Source organism: Mixophyes fleayi, chromosome 4, assembly GCF_038048845.1.
Source record: "Mixophyes fleayi isolate aMixFle1 chromosome 4, aMixFle1.hap1, whole genome shotgun sequence".
NCBI classification, from domain to species: Eukaryota; Metazoa; Chordata; class Amphibia; order Anura; family Limnodynastidae; genus Mixophyes; species Mixophyes fleayi.
The window spans coordinates 235,842,900-235,860,976 of NC_134405.1; the positions used below are offsets into that span (position 1 = coordinate 235,842,900).

At 39.5% G+C, this 18,077-nt stretch overlaps 1 protein-coding gene across 1 annotated transcript in view; it reads left to right on the forward strand.

Annotated features, from left to right (window-relative positions):
• KCNMB4 (potassium calcium-activated channel subfamily M regulatory beta subunit 4) overlaps nucleotides 1–17,851 on the forward strand; it is an 81,428-nt gene extending 63,577 nt beyond the window's left edge. The window contains exon 3 of the mRNA XM_075205342.1: nucleotides 17,298–17,851. Coding sequence (XP_075061443.1) covers nucleotides 17,298–17,466 — 169 coding nt within the window. The 3' untranslated portion in view covers nucleotides 17,467–17,851. The remainder of the gene's footprint in view (nucleotides 1–17,297) is intronic.
• Nucleotides 17,852–18,077: the final 226 nt, after the last annotated feature.

Below are 18,077 nucleotides of genomic sequence, written 5' to 3' on the forward strand. Positions count from 1 at the left end.
TCGGGACTGAAGGACCTGCCAACCATTGCAGACATGTCTACTGTTACTGCATTGGATGCTGTCACCATTGAAAAAATGGTGGAGGATTACTTTGCTGACACCATCCAAGTAGACATGTCAGACAGACCTTATTCTTACTGGCAGGAAAAAAAGGCAGTTTGGAAGCCTCTGTACAAACTGGCTCTATTTTACCTGAGTTGTCCCTCCTCCAGTGTGTACTCCAAAAGAGTTTTTAGTGCAGCGGGAAACCTGGTCAGTGAGCGGCGAAGGAGGTTGCTTCCGCAAAACGTTGAGAAGATGATGTTCATAAAAATGAATTATCAATTCTTCAATCAAGACCAGCACTGGCCTCCAGAGACTACAGAGGGACCTGTGATTGTGGAGTCCAGCGGGGACGAATTGATAATGTGTGAGGATGAGGAAGTACACACTGAAGGGGGCGAGGAATCAGAGGATGAGGATGAGGACGACATCTTGCCTCAGTAGAGCCAGTTTAGTTTGTAAAGGGAGAGATGACTAGCTTTTTTTGTGTGGGGCCCCAAACAAACCAATCATTTCAGCCACAGTAGTTTGGTAGGCCCTGTCGCCGAAATGATTGGTTTGTTAAAGTGTGCATATCCTATTTCAACAACATAAGGGTGGGTGGGAGGGCCCAATGACAACTCCATCCTGTACCTCTTTTTTTTCTTTGCCAGCTCGTTTTGTGGAGGTCCAAACAAACCAATCATTTCAGCCACAGTTTTGTAGGCCCTGTCGCTGAAATAATTGGTTTGTTAAAGTGCGAATGTCCTATTTCAACAACATCAGGGTGGGTGGGAGGGCCCAAGGACAATTCCATCTTGCACCTCTAGCAAACTCTTGCAAACTGCAATCCTGTCTGCCACTGCAATGCCACTCCTAGATGGGCCACGTGTTTGTGCCGCCCACTTGTGTCGCTTAGCTTAGACATCCAGCTACCTCGGTGCAACCTTTTGGACTAAAAACAATATTGTGAGGTGTGAGGTGTTCAGAATAGACTGGAAATTAGTGGAAATTAATGTTATTGAGGTTAATAATAGTGTAGGAGTAGAAAAAAATAAAAAAAAAAATGGATTTTTGCACTTTTTATGCTTTTTTAAAAAAAAATCAGAACCCAAAACCCAAAATCAGAACCAAAGCCTTTAGTGGGGTTTTTTGGCAAAACCAATCAGAACCTAAAAACCTCAAGCTAATCAGAACCCAAAACCCAAAACACGAAAAGTGGCCGGTGCACACCCCTAATAAATATACACTTGACAAAGAGATACTGCTGGGTTTTGAGTTGAATATACACTATATGGACAAAAGTATTTGGCCACACCTGTTAATTATTGAATTGAGGTGTTTCAATCAGACCAGACCCTTTGAAACAATCATTTGCGAGGGGAAGCAAATATGACAGCAGTCACCCAGTCGCCAAGCGAATCACAGACGCCATGGCTGCAATGTTAGTGTTAGATCTGCGTCCGATCTCCACGCAGCTGGTTTTTCACAGTTAATTGAGGTTTTGTGTCCGCGTTACAGAATTACATCGCGACTCCATTTCTCCCGTAAAGCAATTCCACAACTATACAAAAAAGTGTGTAAAAATTTAGAGATTGCACTGAAAAATGCCATTCTGCCCATTGTGCACTTAACCACAGATATGTGGAAAAGTGGAAGTGGCCAAACCAAAGACTATATGACTGTGACAGCCCACTGGGTTGGTCATTCACCTTCACCAGCAGGAACAGCAGCAGCATGTACACCACTACGTAACATTTGTCACAGGCAGGCATCTCTTTGTATCACCGGCTTCACTAACAGGCATACAGCTGACAATTTGTTACGCAAACTAAGAGATGTGATTGAAACATGGCTTATACCACTTGGACTCTCCCCAGGGTATGTCATTTCTCATAACGCCAGCAATATAGTGCGAGCATTACAGCTGGGTGATTTCCAACACATTCCCTGTTTTGCTCACACCATCAACTTGGTGGTGCAGAGCTTCCTACGAAATAACCGTGAGGTGCAGGAGATGCTTTCGGTGGCTCGTAAAATTTCAGGCCATTTCAGGCATTCAGCCACAGCATGTAGGAGATTACAGCAGCTCCAAGAGCAGTTTAACTTGCCCTGCCACCAACTTAAGCAGAAGGTGGTAACTAGGTGGAATTCCACCCTGTACATGCTTCAGAGGATGGAGGAACAGCTCAAAGCCATCCAAGCACATTGCACAAGCCATGACATTGGGAAAGGAGGGGGGATGTATTTCACTCTTGTACAGTGGGGAATCCTTTCAGTGCTGTGCAAGGTGCTGAAACCATTTGAAGTTGTGACGTGTGAGGTGAGTGCAGACTCTGCTAGTTTAAGCCAAGTCATTACTTTAATTAGATTATTGGAAAAGCAGCTTGAGAAAATGAAGGAGGAGCTGAAATCAAGCAATTCAGCAAAGTATGTTGGCCTTGACGATCAAGTACTTCATTCGCTTCACAATGATCCTCGAGTTATTAAGATCTTGAACTTGGATCAGTACATTTTGGCCACTGTGCTTGATCCAAGGTTTAAGACCTACATTGAGTCTTAACTTGTAAATGAGCAAGATGTGAACTTTTGCAAGGAGCTATTGCTCAGTAAGTTGGCCGCTGAACTGGGCCTCGGCTTGACAACGTGTCCTCCTTCACTTTCTCAAGCTGCTGCTGCTCGTAAAAAATTAAATTTCCCAAAAAGAAGCAGGGAAGACGCAGGGGGCAGACCAGAACAATTTAACATCTGGGCAGGTTTGAAGGATTTTTCAAAAAAATGTGTCACTTTGCCCATAACTCCATCCAATACAAGTATAAACATGCAAAGGATGGTGGAGGATTACTTTCAAGAGGTAGTTGATATGGAAATGTCAGACAGTCCCTTTCCTTACTGGGAAGAAAAGCAGGCCATTTGGAAACCTATGTACAAACTTTACTTAAGCTGCCCACCCTCCAGTGTGTACTCTGAACGAGTGTTCAGCACAGCAGGGAACTTCACCATCCAAGACATCCAAGCACTGACTGTTCTCTAATGGCGGTGTCAAGCGGCGATGAATTGATAGTCTGTGATGATGACATACACACTGATGAGGTAGAGGATGAAGCTGAAGATGATGACGATAACATATTTTTAAAACTTTCTATGTAAGTGTAGGGTGCAATCTACCCCCAAAGAAGAAAGGGACTTGTGGCATTTCCATATCACGTACCGTCTTGAAATGCTGCTGTTTGGGCAATTTATCCTTAAGGGTAGGGTGTCATAGACAGAGTGACCCCAAACTGGCTTTGTCCATTTCTCTTAATATTGTACAGTCTAAAACGGCTGAAATTTTTGGTTTTTTAAACAAGTGGAGGGGGGCCTATAGAGACAGAAAACAAACTGGCTTTGTCCATTTCTCTTAATATTGTACAGTCTAAAACGGCTGAAATTTTTGGTTTTTTAAACAAGTGGAGGGGGGCCTATAGAGACAGAAAGCAAACTGCCTTTTTCCATTTCTTTACATATTGAACTATAAGTTTAGGGTGTAATATACATCCAAAGATGATGGCTGCATTGCCAATATGCATAGATGAAGAGGAAGACAATCTGTTTTGTGTGTAGAATAAATGAAGGCCTACCTACCAGGAATTAAACTGTTTTTTGGATGATTTATTACCTCTACAATTAGATTACTTATCTATGAAACAGTTGGAGCACTAAATTTGGTTATTTTAGGCCCAAAAACATTGAATTTACAACAAAATAGCAAAACAAAACCAAAACCAAAACCAAAACACGACGGCAATCCAGATCCAAAACCGAATCCAAAACTAAAACACGGGGGTCAGTGACCATCTCTACTTAAAACGTAGTACTGTGAAAGGATGACACCTTTGCAATAAGATGGTTAGTGAAATTTCATCCCTGCTGCATATTCCATGGTCAACTGTAAGTGATATTAGTAGAAAGTGGAAGCGTTTAGGAACAACAGCATCTCAGTCACGAAGTGAAGACCCCATAAAATGACAGAGTGAGGTCAATAAGGCGCACAGTGTGTAAAAGTCACCAACGCTCTGCTGATTCCATAGCTCAAGGGTTCTAAACGTCCACTAGTATTAATGTAAGCACAAAAACTATGCGGTGGGAGCTTAATGGAATGGGTTTCCATGGCTTAGCAGCTGCATGCAAGCCTCATATCACCAAGACCAATGCCAAGCGTCGGATGGAGTGGTGTTAAGCACACCGACACTGGACTGTGGAGCAGTGGAAACGTGTTCTGTGGAGTGACGAATCATGTTTCTCTGTTTGATAATCAGATGGGTGAGTCTGAGTTTGGCGAATGCCGGGAGAATGTTACCTGCCTGACTGCACTTTGCCAACTGTGAAGTTTGGTGGAGGACGGATAATGGTATGGGGCTGTTATTCAGGGTTTGGGCTAGGTCCTTTATCTCCAGTGAAGGCCAATCTTAATTATTCAGCATACCAAATCATTCTGGACAATGCTATGTTTTCAACTTTGTGGCAACAGTTTGGGAAAGGCCCCTTTCTATTCCAACATGACCCAGTGCAAAAAGCAAGAACTACAAAGACATGGTTTGATGAGTTCGGTGTGGAAGAATTTGACTGGCCTGCACAGAGCCCTGACCGCTACCCCATCCATCACCTTTGGGATGAACTGGAATGGAGATTGTGAACCAGGCCTTCTCGTCCAACATCAGTGTCTGACTTCATAAATGCTCTACAGAATGAATGGGCACAAATTCCCACAGAAACACTCCAACATCTTGTGGAAAGTCTTCCAAGAAGAGTGGAAGCTGTTATCACTGCAAAAGGGGGACTAACTCCATATTAAAGTACAAGTATATGAACAAAATGTCATTACATCCCTGTTGGTGTAATGGGCAAACGTATGAATACTTTTATCATATAGTGTATCTTTTGCAAACAAAGTTTTACATGTATGTTTGTGATACAAAATGAGTCAAACTTTAAATCAGGCCCTATGTCTCTATATTTCTTTTATAGGTTTCATACAGTTTTTGGTACCTTATGTTTATGTTGCTCTTGTTTCAATACATTGAACTGTGATAATTTTTTTGCTTGTATTGATAATATTCATTAATAATGGACTGATTTTATGATGAACAATGATGAGTTGAAACTATCTTGTATATGTAATGGGTCCTCAAAGTTAACTCAACTATACCTCTCCTCTCCTGATCTCTCTCCCTCCCTCCTCTCTAGGGTGTCCGCCTGCCTCTCTGCCATCTCCTCCTGGATGTCCTCTTGATTCCTTAAACTTAACCTCGCCAAAACTGAACTCATAGTCTTTCCTCCGTCTCACACCCCGCCCCCTTCTGATCTCTCTATCACTGTCGACAACACCTCTATCTCCCCTGTCCCCCAACTTCGCTGCCTTGGTGTCACCCTCGACTCCTCTCTCTCCTTTGGCCCCCACATTCTCTCTGTTGCTAAATCCTGCCGCTTCCAGCTGCGTAACATCGCTCGCATCCGGCCCTTTCTCTCCCAAGATGCCACCAAATGTCTTATTCACTCTCTGATCATCTCCCGCTTGGACTACTGTAACCTCCTCCTCACTGGCCTCCCCCAATCTCATCTTGCTCCCCTTCGATCTGTTCTTAACGCAGCCGCTAGGCTCATCTTCCTTTCTCGCCGCTCCTCGTCGGTCTCCCCCCTCTACCAATCCCTTCACTGGCTCCCCTTCCCCTTCAGAATCCTCTTCAAGCTCCTCACTCTTACATACAAGGCCCTCGCCAACTCCACTGCACCCTACATCTCCTCCCTCCTCTCTATTCATGCTTCTTCCCGCCCTCTCCGATCTGCCAATGACCGTCGCCTCTCTTCTCCCCTGATCACCTCCTCCCATGCGCGTATCCAAGACTTCGCCCGCGCTGCCCCCCTCGACTGGAACAAGCTCCCTCCCTCCATCAGAACTTCCTCTAATCTGTCCAGTTTCAAGCGGGCTTTAAAAACCCACCTTTTTCGTAAAGCCTTCCAGTCTCCCACCTAATTACGTTCCTTTTCTTCTGCCTCTTCCCCTTCATTCCCCTTCCCCTATCCTCCATTCCTCCCTCTCTCCCCCGTGTCTTTCTGTCTGTCTACCTTACCCCTTAGATTGTACGCTCCTTTGAGCAGGGTCACCCCTCCTCCTGTCTCACCACTGTTAACTCTGCTCTCCAGCAACCTGGTCGTCCTCCTCGAGGACCCTCTTACCCCTGTCCCCTCCCTCCTCTCCCCCCCCGGGGGTCTCCCTATTATCCGTGCCCTCCCTCTTGTGCTCCGTCGTACGAAGACCTTCCCCTCTCCCCTCCCCCGCCCTTGCTATGCTTTGAGCTCACTGAGTTACTGTGCTTATTGTTTACTGTACTGTGCTGTCTCTCCTTGTATTGTAATTTCGTTTGTCCCTGTACGGCGCTACGGACACCTAGTGGCGCCTTGTAAATAAAAATTAATAATAAAAATTAATAATAATAAAATAATAATAATGTCACTATTTAGTCAAATGTATATGTACATATGGGCAGTACTTTGTTGCATGATAATGTGTATATGCATGTATACATATCATGTGATTAGGTGTAGGTGACATGACTAACAGCACATGGCGCTAGTGCTGGTGCCCTCACAAACTAAAAAATGGTTTGGCCCTTCTGTCACATTATGTAAGACAAATACAGTGGGCTTCCTATTGGTCTGCACAGTCACACCTCCATAGGTTTTGTGTGCAGCATAAAGCTGTGGCAGGGGGCCCCCACAAGCTACTTGTTCTGGAGTTGGTCCCTGAAATACAGTACAAATTGAAGTTAAAGCAGTAATCCCATGAAAAAAGTAAGTGTTTTTATAAACATAAATGACTTGTGGAAAGCTATAGGAAGAAGCTTAATAACTACCATTTTAATTGGTTTATTTCTTTAGTCTTCTATCAATGATTTATAATTCTGCAAACTTTGCTCAGTGACTACCATGGCAAGTACAATTATATGGGACATGAGTAGTGAGCAGAGATGCTTTGGAACACCCCTCTGAGCTCAGTCTACACTGTAAAATCCTCCCTATCTTTCTCCTGCCTCAGCTATCACGCTACATACTGAGAGGCTGTGTAGCCATACATGTGTATCCTCCAGAGAGATTTTGAGGTTGAAAAATGTCTATGGGCTAGATTTTGTAAGCTGCGGGTGTGAAAAAGTGGGGATGTTGCCTATAGCAACCAATCAGATTCTAGCTTTCATTTATTTAGTACCTTCTACAAAATGACAGCTAGAATCTGATTGGTTGCTATAGGCAACATCCCCACTTTTTCAAACCCGCAGCTTAGTAAATCTAGCCCTAAGTGGCATTGCTGCTTTAACTCTTTAATTACTTGGAATGATTGCAAATAAGAATTTTAGTAGTGTGAGCAACTGTCACTTTCACATACTGTTATAGTTACATATATTAATAATTAGGTGTCTGTCGCTCTGTAATGACCTTCTTGTATGCACAGCTACATTACCACGCATCAATAAATTATGAAGATAAATAATATATCTGTCATTAGCTGGGCACATATAACAGACATACACTCTGAAACATAAACACATATACACTCTCAAATCATTATTGTGCCATTTGCATTTATTAGTCATAAACAAAAATTGCATAGCACATATTCTAAATCTTAGATTCCTATATTGGCCATGTGTAACTGATTATTATTTTTATGTTCTTTTTGTTCTGTTTTTTTTTTGTTTCTTCTCTCTGTAAATCACATGTGTTTCATTATACTTCACCTCCTAGGATGTCAGAAAATGATCTGTTGCTACAGTTACACAATTCCACTTCTGTGGACAATTTAATATCATCCATATCTAATTAGTAAAAAGAGAAAACAACATAGACAAAAACAGCTTCCTACATCTGCTGTCTGTCAGGAAAAAACTTTACAGTAGCAATTTGTATACAGAAAATAATTTTTTATTATATTTATATTTCTTTATATTTTAGCTCCTATAAGTCATGACTCCGAGAGGGAACTTTAAAAATAATAAATAAAAGAAAACCTTTGAACCAGGCATGATAATTCTATTTGACACCAAAGAAAATCGCCTGAATGCTGAGGATTTCAGAGGATTTGTGAACATTCTCATGACTTCCCTCACTACACAGTTCCCTGTCTTATCCTATTCTGATGTATGCTCAATACAGCTAATCAGCTCAATTTTATGGCCTTGGGTTTTATTTCTTCTCATTGATATCCTGATTTTTAACACTTTTTTTTCGAGCTTGTGATTCAGTATTATCACTGAAGAAGAGTAGAGCTCACAGGAGCTTTCGTTAAAGATCATTTCAGCTTTCAGAACCATTTAACAGGTTGGTTGTATGAACTTCATATCACATAGAGGTGCTTTTCATACCACAATCTTTCTGAAACCATTTGCAACTATGTTCTGTTATGGAGCACTGCTTCTTCTGCTTTCCCAGTCTGTGCCCTCCAAATTGTCTCCATTCACCTGCACACATCATTATGCCCCATGTTTTTTTGGGGATAGGAGGTGTGGCAGGCTTTGGTCTTTATTTGTCCATATTCACCAGTTACCAGATTCACATGTCATGGTCATGTAGTCTTTTGTCTGACCAGTACCGCTTGTCCACATATTCATAGTTAAATGGATAGTCGGTACAATGGCATTTTTTAGGCACTGAATGACTGTTTGCTTAACCTTCTGGTACAGCTGAAGAATTGCTGTTTGGGAGAAATGGAAACGAGATGGATTTTCGTAACATGGACACATGACATCAACTAATCTGCTAAAACTTGATGCATTGATAGCGGAAATTGAATACACATCCAATGCTAACATAGCTGTCATGGCCTTAGTGATCCACATGCTGGTTGTCATACTTGGTTCCTCCTGGAAACGCTTGCTTCACAGACAATTGTTGTTTAAAACTATGCTTATTCTTATTGCTCCCCTTCTGTATAGAAATATCACCTCCAGCAGCAGTAGTTGTAGCGTGCAAGGATGCCTCTTGGGAATTATGGATTGCATTAGGGGAGTCAGTTTGCATTTGAAAATTGGATGCTGGACTAGATACTTATAATGAGGATTTTGATGATGAAGGTCTTGATGGTGAAGATTACATGAGGTATCTATCCATTCTGCTTCTAGCTGATGCTGGGCTGCTTGTTACTATACACAATTTTCCACCTTTTGATAAACTACTTGAATGAACTTGCTGAAAATTACATAACAAGGAGGAGGTGCCTAGATTATCATGTTATGGAAAATGAAAACTTATAGAAAAATGAAGTCTTTTCAATACATGATGATTTATTATGCACGTACAGTACCATTAGAATCAAAATGAGCAATGGCAAATTATTAATTCATTTCACATCTCTTTTAAAGATTAAATACATAAGCAAATGCATCATTACAGACTCTAAACCAATAACACTACCCCATTATTAGGCCATTCACAGGTCTACTCAACCTTCCCTACCTCTACTTATTGTGGTGTCAAAAAGGCTACTGATGCCTTGACAAATGTTGACTGGGTTGAGATAAAAATACTTCAACACATGAGGAGCTTTTTTTTTTGGTTTTATTCCCTGGCATGACAATGCGCTTATCATGGGCATTAGGTGGGACACAATCATCATCCCTCTCCTCATTATCTTGTTTAAGTACAGCACCTCCATCATTTTCAGATCCAGAATTATCATTAGCAAGTACCAAAGTAGCATCCTAAATTTCTATGTCTAAATCATCATAATTACTACTCATCCTCACATCTCCAAATGGTTGAGACATTTTAGAAGGAGGCTGCTCTATAGTTACAGTGGCAGAATTTGAACCATCAGGCTTACATATAGGACTCATAGTCACCTTTAGACCCTCCTCAGGATTCTGTGAGCGTCACCCAATTTGTTCTTCAGCCTCAGTAATCTTGTCATGCCCTGATGTGGCTGTTTTAGAGGTGATAGACCTACACTTTGGGTGAGAAGGTAGTGCATGGACAGCTACAGAAGATGCATGAATGTGTTGGGCACTCTCTTATGCAATGGACATTCTAGTACGTGTAACAGTAGTAGCAGGACCACTACTACTAAAAAGTGGTCATGATCTGAGCCTTTTGTTGCCACTGCGGGTGGTGTATGGAGTGTTAGCCTTTTCTATTTTTTTGGAATAATCACCACCTTAATCTGAAAATTTTCTCTTAATTCGTACATCAAGAGCTGATATTTTAATTGAGATTGCCAAACAGTGTTCTAATTTTGAGCATGCTTTCTTACACTTTCTTCCTACTTGGAAAAAGTACTACTACTGCCAGTATAAGTACTGGGATGCTCTTGATCTGTAGACTGATCCGTTATTGACAAGAGGAGTAAAGCTACTTGAAGTTGAAACTACTTGTAGCTGTCACCACACACCACACCAGATGAATTCTACAGACACTGCTCCACAATATCATTCAATTATACAATTGTTTTTTAAAAATAATATTCTTTTTTTTTTGTCCACACCTAATTAGTTTACTAATATACTTTTATTACCAGTAGCCACTGATTGTCTACTCTTCAATTTCTCACCACCAATTTATCTGCACACATTTCCAGCAGACTGATCTGTAAATAAACTGTTAAGATTTGTGCATTAAATGCACAGCTATTTCAATATACATTGCCTCTTTCACCCTTCCCAACCCACTACAACCCACTCGATGGGCATGAAATTGCAGCAAACGTCCTACTCACATGCTATCACTTCCAATATGGCAACTCAGGACAAGGGGGAGAGTTTTATATAGAAGATTTTGATCTTTGAGAGATCTGATATTTTACCAAAAATGAAATTGTGCCTCATTTTCAGATCTGAATTTGTCAGTCACGACTTGGTATGATTTGGTACCCCAAAATTCAGATCTGTCGGATTTCTCAGAACCCGAACGGCTCATCTCTAATTACTAATTCAAACAGTGTAGTAAAATTGAAACACAGGATGGTCAAATGCTACATTATTTGTATTCATATCATACATATAATATACACATAAGTAATGGTTTCTGCCACGGCTTAATCAATAAACTACATTTTACTGTTTGAATGGAAGACATCTACATCACCACCTGTTGGTCAATTATACTTCTTTGCTAACATCTATAGCATATAGTGGTGCTGGGGTGAACTCTTTAACATTTACTGAATTTCTGCATAAGTGTGACCTTAAAAGTGTTCAAAAAGTAGAGAAATCAAAACAATGCACAAAGGGTATATACTTTCTAATTCATATATTAATCAAAATATTCTAACATTATTCAACTTTGTTGGAAACAGTATGTGAACCTATGCTTAGGTAACTTGGATGACAGCTTGGTGTCAATCAAATGAATTCAATCTGTGCGATGAGAGCTATCTTCTGGTTCGCTGTCCGTCTATAAAGTAGACAGGCTTTAACTCATTTCGCAATGGGAGCTCCTAGGAAGCAGTCTGGTTAGTTTCTATGTTTTTTTCCCCCTATAAGAAGGGGGACACAATTATGTTAAAATTTATAGGGGCACATTTATATGTAAAATTATAATAAAGCAACACGATTATGTAAATTATAATAGAAGGTTGTTCTTTTTTCACTTAATAAATATACAAAGTGTTATTGCACTGGTGGGCGTTCTACTATAACTAAATCTCACGTAAAAAAAAAATGAAATTAAATAAATTGTGATATTTCAAAAATTTTAAATATGGATGTTCCTTAAAAATAGTCAGTTTATCCAAAGTGAAGATACCCACATGTCTTCAGCAAAGATATGTTGTATCATCTGGGTATGGATTCCACAGACATATGCACATTGATAAATATGTTTTTTAGATGCAAAAAAACAGGACAGCGATTCTGAAAGTGCCACCTTGGAAAATGGCACTTTACATGTGTTTTCGAACAGTTTGGACTTGTAATATAGGCTCATTATTTGAGGTTGAGATACAAACTTGGATTGTTCTGTCTCTTATTTCATCCCAATAGTCCTCCGGAGGAGGAAGACCAATATCTTTTTCAAAATCATGTTTGTGCTTGCTTTGGAAATCTGTAGTGATATGAAGTAGCATGCTATATAGTAGAGAGATGATACCTCTACGTAGGGAGAGTTAAGGCACAATGTTTCAAACAGGGTGGGGGCTCAAAAAATCTTGAAAGAAGGGAGTGTAAGGGTAAAGTATCTGATCTGTCAGTATTCAAACAACCTTATAGTATTTCTGTTTGGTTGACTGATGAAGACTGGGAGCCTTAATCTTGTAATATTTGACACGGTAACTATATGGCACAGTAACTATATGGATTTAATATAGCAGGTGGTGCTATAATAAATCTGTTAAATGATTGTAATTTCTGTATCTTAAGAATCATGTGATTAGATGCAAAGACGTTGTGAGGAGAGTGATGCTCAACAATAGGAAACACAAAAAAAAATTATTATTTATTTTGTCATTTTAATATATTGACCATCAAAATCAATGTGTCCATGGACGGTATTATTGTCGAATGAACACCACAAAATTAAAAGAGCTGAATAAAAGAGAGATTGTGTACCAAAAAGGCATATGTAAGACATTTAATATTGTCACAAGATTGAGTAACATGTTCATGTACTATGTCTTTGAATTGTCGTTGGTAATGAAACATATTTATCTGGAATACTGTACTGCTTGTGTATACTCTTATATGAGCCCTTTGAGATTTCAAAATCTTGCCTTAATCCATGCTCAGCATATGTGGATTAGGATTTATTACATCAAAGGGTTTTAATTTACATTCTTCTGTTCTTTTGTCACTCTCTGCAAAAAAAATGATCTATATAAGCACAATTATTGCTGCTAGACAAGATAGCTGGATGTATTTATGGTATTCTATGACAATTATACGATATACATTGCTTTATAGAGGCATTTTATAACACATGCAATGAATTAAATAATTTAATACTTTTAATTATAAAGCCATTATACAGTAAAAAAAGGTAAGCAACAAACATTTTCTTCTCTATTTAGTATAAGTAATTGTATTATTTTCTATTTGTTAAAGTGTGATTTACTTAGAGAGTAGATAATTTTTCATTATTCCAGATGTGTAGTAAATATTCTGGACAGCCATCATCAGAATTATAAGTTTGTTTTAGTTTTTTTTTTTTTTAAAAAACGTCTTGTTTTTTTTTTATTTATTTTTTAGTTCAACAGTTTTGACTTTTCATTTGTTTGGTATTCTTATTTCAAATAGTTCATGAATAAGTATGCTGTTTCCTTAGATATGAGTAGTTATTTCCTTGCCCAAGTGAGAAGGAGATCAATGGAATTCATTTTATCTCTTTCAACTTTACAAAAAAATGTATCTCCCTCTTTTTCCCTTGTTAATTTTAGCATAGTTTGGAAGATATGCTGCTTGTAGCATTTGAAACAGAAGGGTCTGAAGTGACATTGTACACAGCCACTTTGTATCTTTTGGTTGCTATTTAGAGTTATATATACTGCCCCTAAAACATACTTGCCTATTTTAAAAATCTCCCCGCTGGGATCTTCCGGAGGTCAAGTGAAAAGTGCAGAGGGGTGTAATGCCGAAAATTGTGTCATTTTGGCCCCCATGCCGCACTGCAAATTGTGTAATTATAGCACTTTCTAGTGAAGTGTGTGGGATCTATGAGAACTACCTGATCTCCCTGTTGTCCTGGTGAACTACAGGAAATTCTAGGAGAGTAGGTAAGTGTGCCTTAAAATCTTGTTTGTACTTGTCTCCTTCCACTTGTGGCTATAGCAAGGATTGTTTCATGCTTTAAAGAAAATCTCCACCAAAGCTTACATTTTTGTTTTGGTTGGAAGTCACTAATTGAAATAAATAAAAATGTATAGATGGTATTACCTGTTATGTGACCATCTTGGTATAGAAAGCTGCAAGGCACTAATGCTGTTGTGCCCTCTCTGCTTAAGACGGAACATGGAGGTATGTCATACTTACCAACTTTTAAAAGTTGGCTTCCGGGAGCCTGCTGGGGGAGGTGGGCGTGATATGTGTGGGGGGGCTCCAAAATGTGTGCCAAACGCCGCGATTCCCGGTGAATTGCTGCGTTTTGGACCTAATTCTGCCCACTTCACTTGGAAGTGGGCAGATGCGGGAGATTGCTACACTTTCTCAGGAGTCCGTGAGACTCTCGCGAAATGCGGGAGTCTCCCGGATATTTAGGGAGAGTTGACAAGTATGAGGTATGTTATGAACAACCTTTACTCATAAACTACTATCCATGCAAATAGGAAATTCGTGGGGGAGGGAATTGAGTAGTGTACAACACTACTCAATATTTGAAAAGGTCTGGCATTTAAATAAAGAACATAGTGACCTTCATCCAAAAAATTTTATGTTTTTATTTGTTTTCTCCTTTAAACTCTGACACAAGACACGAGACAAGAGTAAGTGTCCCTTTATCCCCACTGGTAAATACATCCAATGTAACAGTTTTTAAACGTAAAAACTAGTGTGGATATTTGTTTTTTCCATCTCTAGTTGTAATGTTGACTTCCAACCCCCTCATTTTGTGGCCCATGATCCTAATAGGCCTCTTGAGTATAATATTTGGTAGCTAAGACAGTGATTGCAAAACAGTGTCTACAGGCCCCTCGCTGTGCTACGGCTATAAATACAAAGTACATTTTGTTATTCACATTATTTCCATAGTAACTGATAAGTCCTTTATGGATTGAAATAGTGGAAAAAATCAATTTACAGAAATATGGTTAATGGATTTTTCTTGACTAGAAAGCACAAAGTAATTATGCAATGCTATTTAATTATGTTAGTTGACATCAGATAAACACAACTGTTTATATATATGGTTAGTGGCATATTTTTTTACTTTTCTCACACAACTATATTCTGTTGCTACGTATCATTTTTATATTTTAAATCTGTTGAAGTATTATCTTTGTAAACATAACAATGTCGAATTATAATAAAGCAATTATATTTTTTTGGTCAAATAACTACAGTATCATCATCATCATCACCATTTATTTATATAGCACCACTGATTCCGCAGCGCTGTACAGAGAACTCATTCACATCAGTCCCTGCCCCATTGGAGCTTACAGTCTAAATTCCCTAACACACACAGACAGACAGACAGAGAAAGACTACGGTTAATTTTGATAGCAGCCAATTAACCTGCTAGTATGTTTTTGGACTGTGGGAGGAAACCAGAGCACCCGGAGGAAACCCATGCAAACACAGGGAGAATATACAAACTCCACACAGATAAGGCCATGGTCGGGAATTGAACTCATGACCCCAGCACTGTGAGGCAGAAGTGCTAACCACTTAGCCACTGTGCTGCAGTATATTTTTCTTTGTAGGTTTCATAGGTTGCTATAATTTTTTATAGTGATTTTAAGTTCTGTACTGTACCATCACCAACCTGCACCTTTGACACAAGGCATGATGGATCCATGGATTCATGTTGTCTATGCCAATTTATGACCCTACCATCTGCATGTCACAGCAGAAAATGAGATTCATCAGACTGGGTTACATTTTCCGGTGTTCAACTGTCTAGTTTTGGTGTGTCTGTTTCCTGTTCTTAGCTGACAGGAGTGGAACCTGGTGTGATCTTCTGCTGTTGTACCATATCCAAATTACGTTTTCGACGTGCTTTGTGTTCAGAGATGCTCTTCTACATATCACTTAGTTATTTGTTACTGTCAGCTTGAACCAGGCTAGCCAATCTCCTCTGAATTGATTTTAGCCCACAGAACTACTGCTCAATGGATGTTTTTTTATTTTGCGCACAATTGTCTGTAATCTCTAAAGACTGTTGTGTGTGAAAATGCCAGGAGTTTCTGAAACACTCAACCACCCTGCCAGGCACCAACACTCATTCCATGGCCGAAGTCACTAAGATCACATTTGTTCCCCATTCATAGAAACATAGAATTTCATGGCAGATAAGAACCACTTGGACCATCTAGTCTTCTCAATTTTTAACCTATGGTAACCTCAAATCCTATTTGATCCTTTAATTTTTGTAAGGATATCCTTATGTCTATCATAAGCATGTTTAAATTGCTCTCCTGTATTAGCCTCTCCCACCTCTGATGGGAGGATATTCCATTCATCCACAACCCTTTCTGTGAAGTAGTTTTTTCTCAAATTTCCTCTTAACCTACTTCCCTCCAGTTTTAGTGCATGTCCATGTGTTCTAGTACTTCTCTTCCTTTGAAGAATGTTTCCCTCCTCTACCTTGAAACCCTTGACATATTTAAAGGTTTCTACCCTGCCCCCCCCCCATTCCCTTTTCTGCTCCAAACTTTACATATTAAGATTGTTTAGTCTTACTGGTTAAGTTTTGTACTGTAGGCCAACTACCATTTTGACCTTCTTTGTACATTCTGTAATGTATTTATATCCTTCTGGAGGAAGTTCTGGTGTATGGTCTGAAGGTTTGTGACCCTCATAGACAGTTCTTAGCGATGTAACTGGTGAGTAAACATAGAGAAAATGATCAAGCTGGGTCAGAACCAGTACGGACAGAACAAGCACTGAAAGAGAATCCAAAGGAGTGTCAGGAATAACCGAGGTTGTCAAATTTGTTTGCTATAGCTTGTAACGCTTGTATAACATGATTGTTGATATGTTATTACAGAGAGGTATCTTTTTAGTTGCTTAAATGCATTGTTTAACTTATTTCTGAGATCAAGGGTAATATGTGCCACTTTTGAAGGTTAGTGGACCACCCATGTGGCCCCTGAAAGTGTATCTGGTTGCCTATCACTGCTCTAGGGAATACTCCCATATTAATTTTGCAGAATTTATGGTGCAGGACATACCCACACCAGTTTACAAAACCGCCCAAGAGACCATTGAGAATCAGATGTCATATGTACCTATTCATGGAGAAACATGGAAGCAGGGCCGTAACTAGGGCTGTGCGACAGGGGCAACCGCCCAGGGCGCAACGCTGAAGGGGGGCGCAATTTAGGAATAGTTTAGGTTCATTTGGTTAAAGTTGAGGGCTAGGGGGGCGGCATTTGTCTTTCTTGCCCCAGACGCTAGAAGTTATGGCTCGGCCTGGAAGCTTCATTTCAGAAAATCATCTGTGGGGAGGGCTATATAGAAAATTGTATTGCATCTGTATCTTTGCACTTTTATGTGTTTACAAGAAATCGTCATTACAGTGTTTCTTTATGCTTAATAGAAATCATTTATTTTGTATCACTAAATTGTTTTCTAATCTCCTGTGCCCTTATTGTTCTATTTCAGGCCAGAGGATGTGCTGCTGAAACGAACCCACGATGAAAATGTTCTTTTGCATTGTTTCTTGTGGCCACTAGTCACCTTCATGGTGGGTGTACTAATCGTGCTTCTCACCATTTGTGCAAGAAGTCTGGCTGTTAAGGCAGAAGCTATACAGAAAAGAAAATGTTCGTAGAATAATAATAAAATAAACTACATATGGAAGCTTCGATTCAAACCAAAACCCAAAATACCTATAGTCCCATTGTTGCCTCTTCATCACTATTTCTCTGAACTTGATATTGGAGGAAGAAAGCCGAGCACAGAATATTTTCTCAGACTTCGACCAGACTGCTGCTTCCTGTTGGAAGAATGCCCAGAAAGGCTCAAGACTGAGGCAGATATATAAGGAGTAGTGTAATGACTCATGTTTAGCCAAGTGTAAAGTGAAACAGTCCAAAAAGTTTCATTTCACCTTTGCGATAAAATATTTTTTATTTGGTATGGAAAATATCAAAGTATTTCAGTTTATTTTGTATCATGTACTTCTAAAATATTAAAGTGAGCTTTTTTATGTCCTAGATTTTTATAGGCTTGATTATTTTCACTTTGCGTTTCATTGGCTTTACAAGTCTACTAAGAAACGTATGTCTCTTAAAATCTTTCCTGTGCTCTCTGGTATCATTAATCAAACACTCCTGTCACTGTCATAATTAAAAAAAATAATCTTGTGGTTATTCAGTTATATCTTAATTAATTTAGTGTAGTTTATTTTTTTTATTTTTTTTAAAAATGGCATACTTTCTT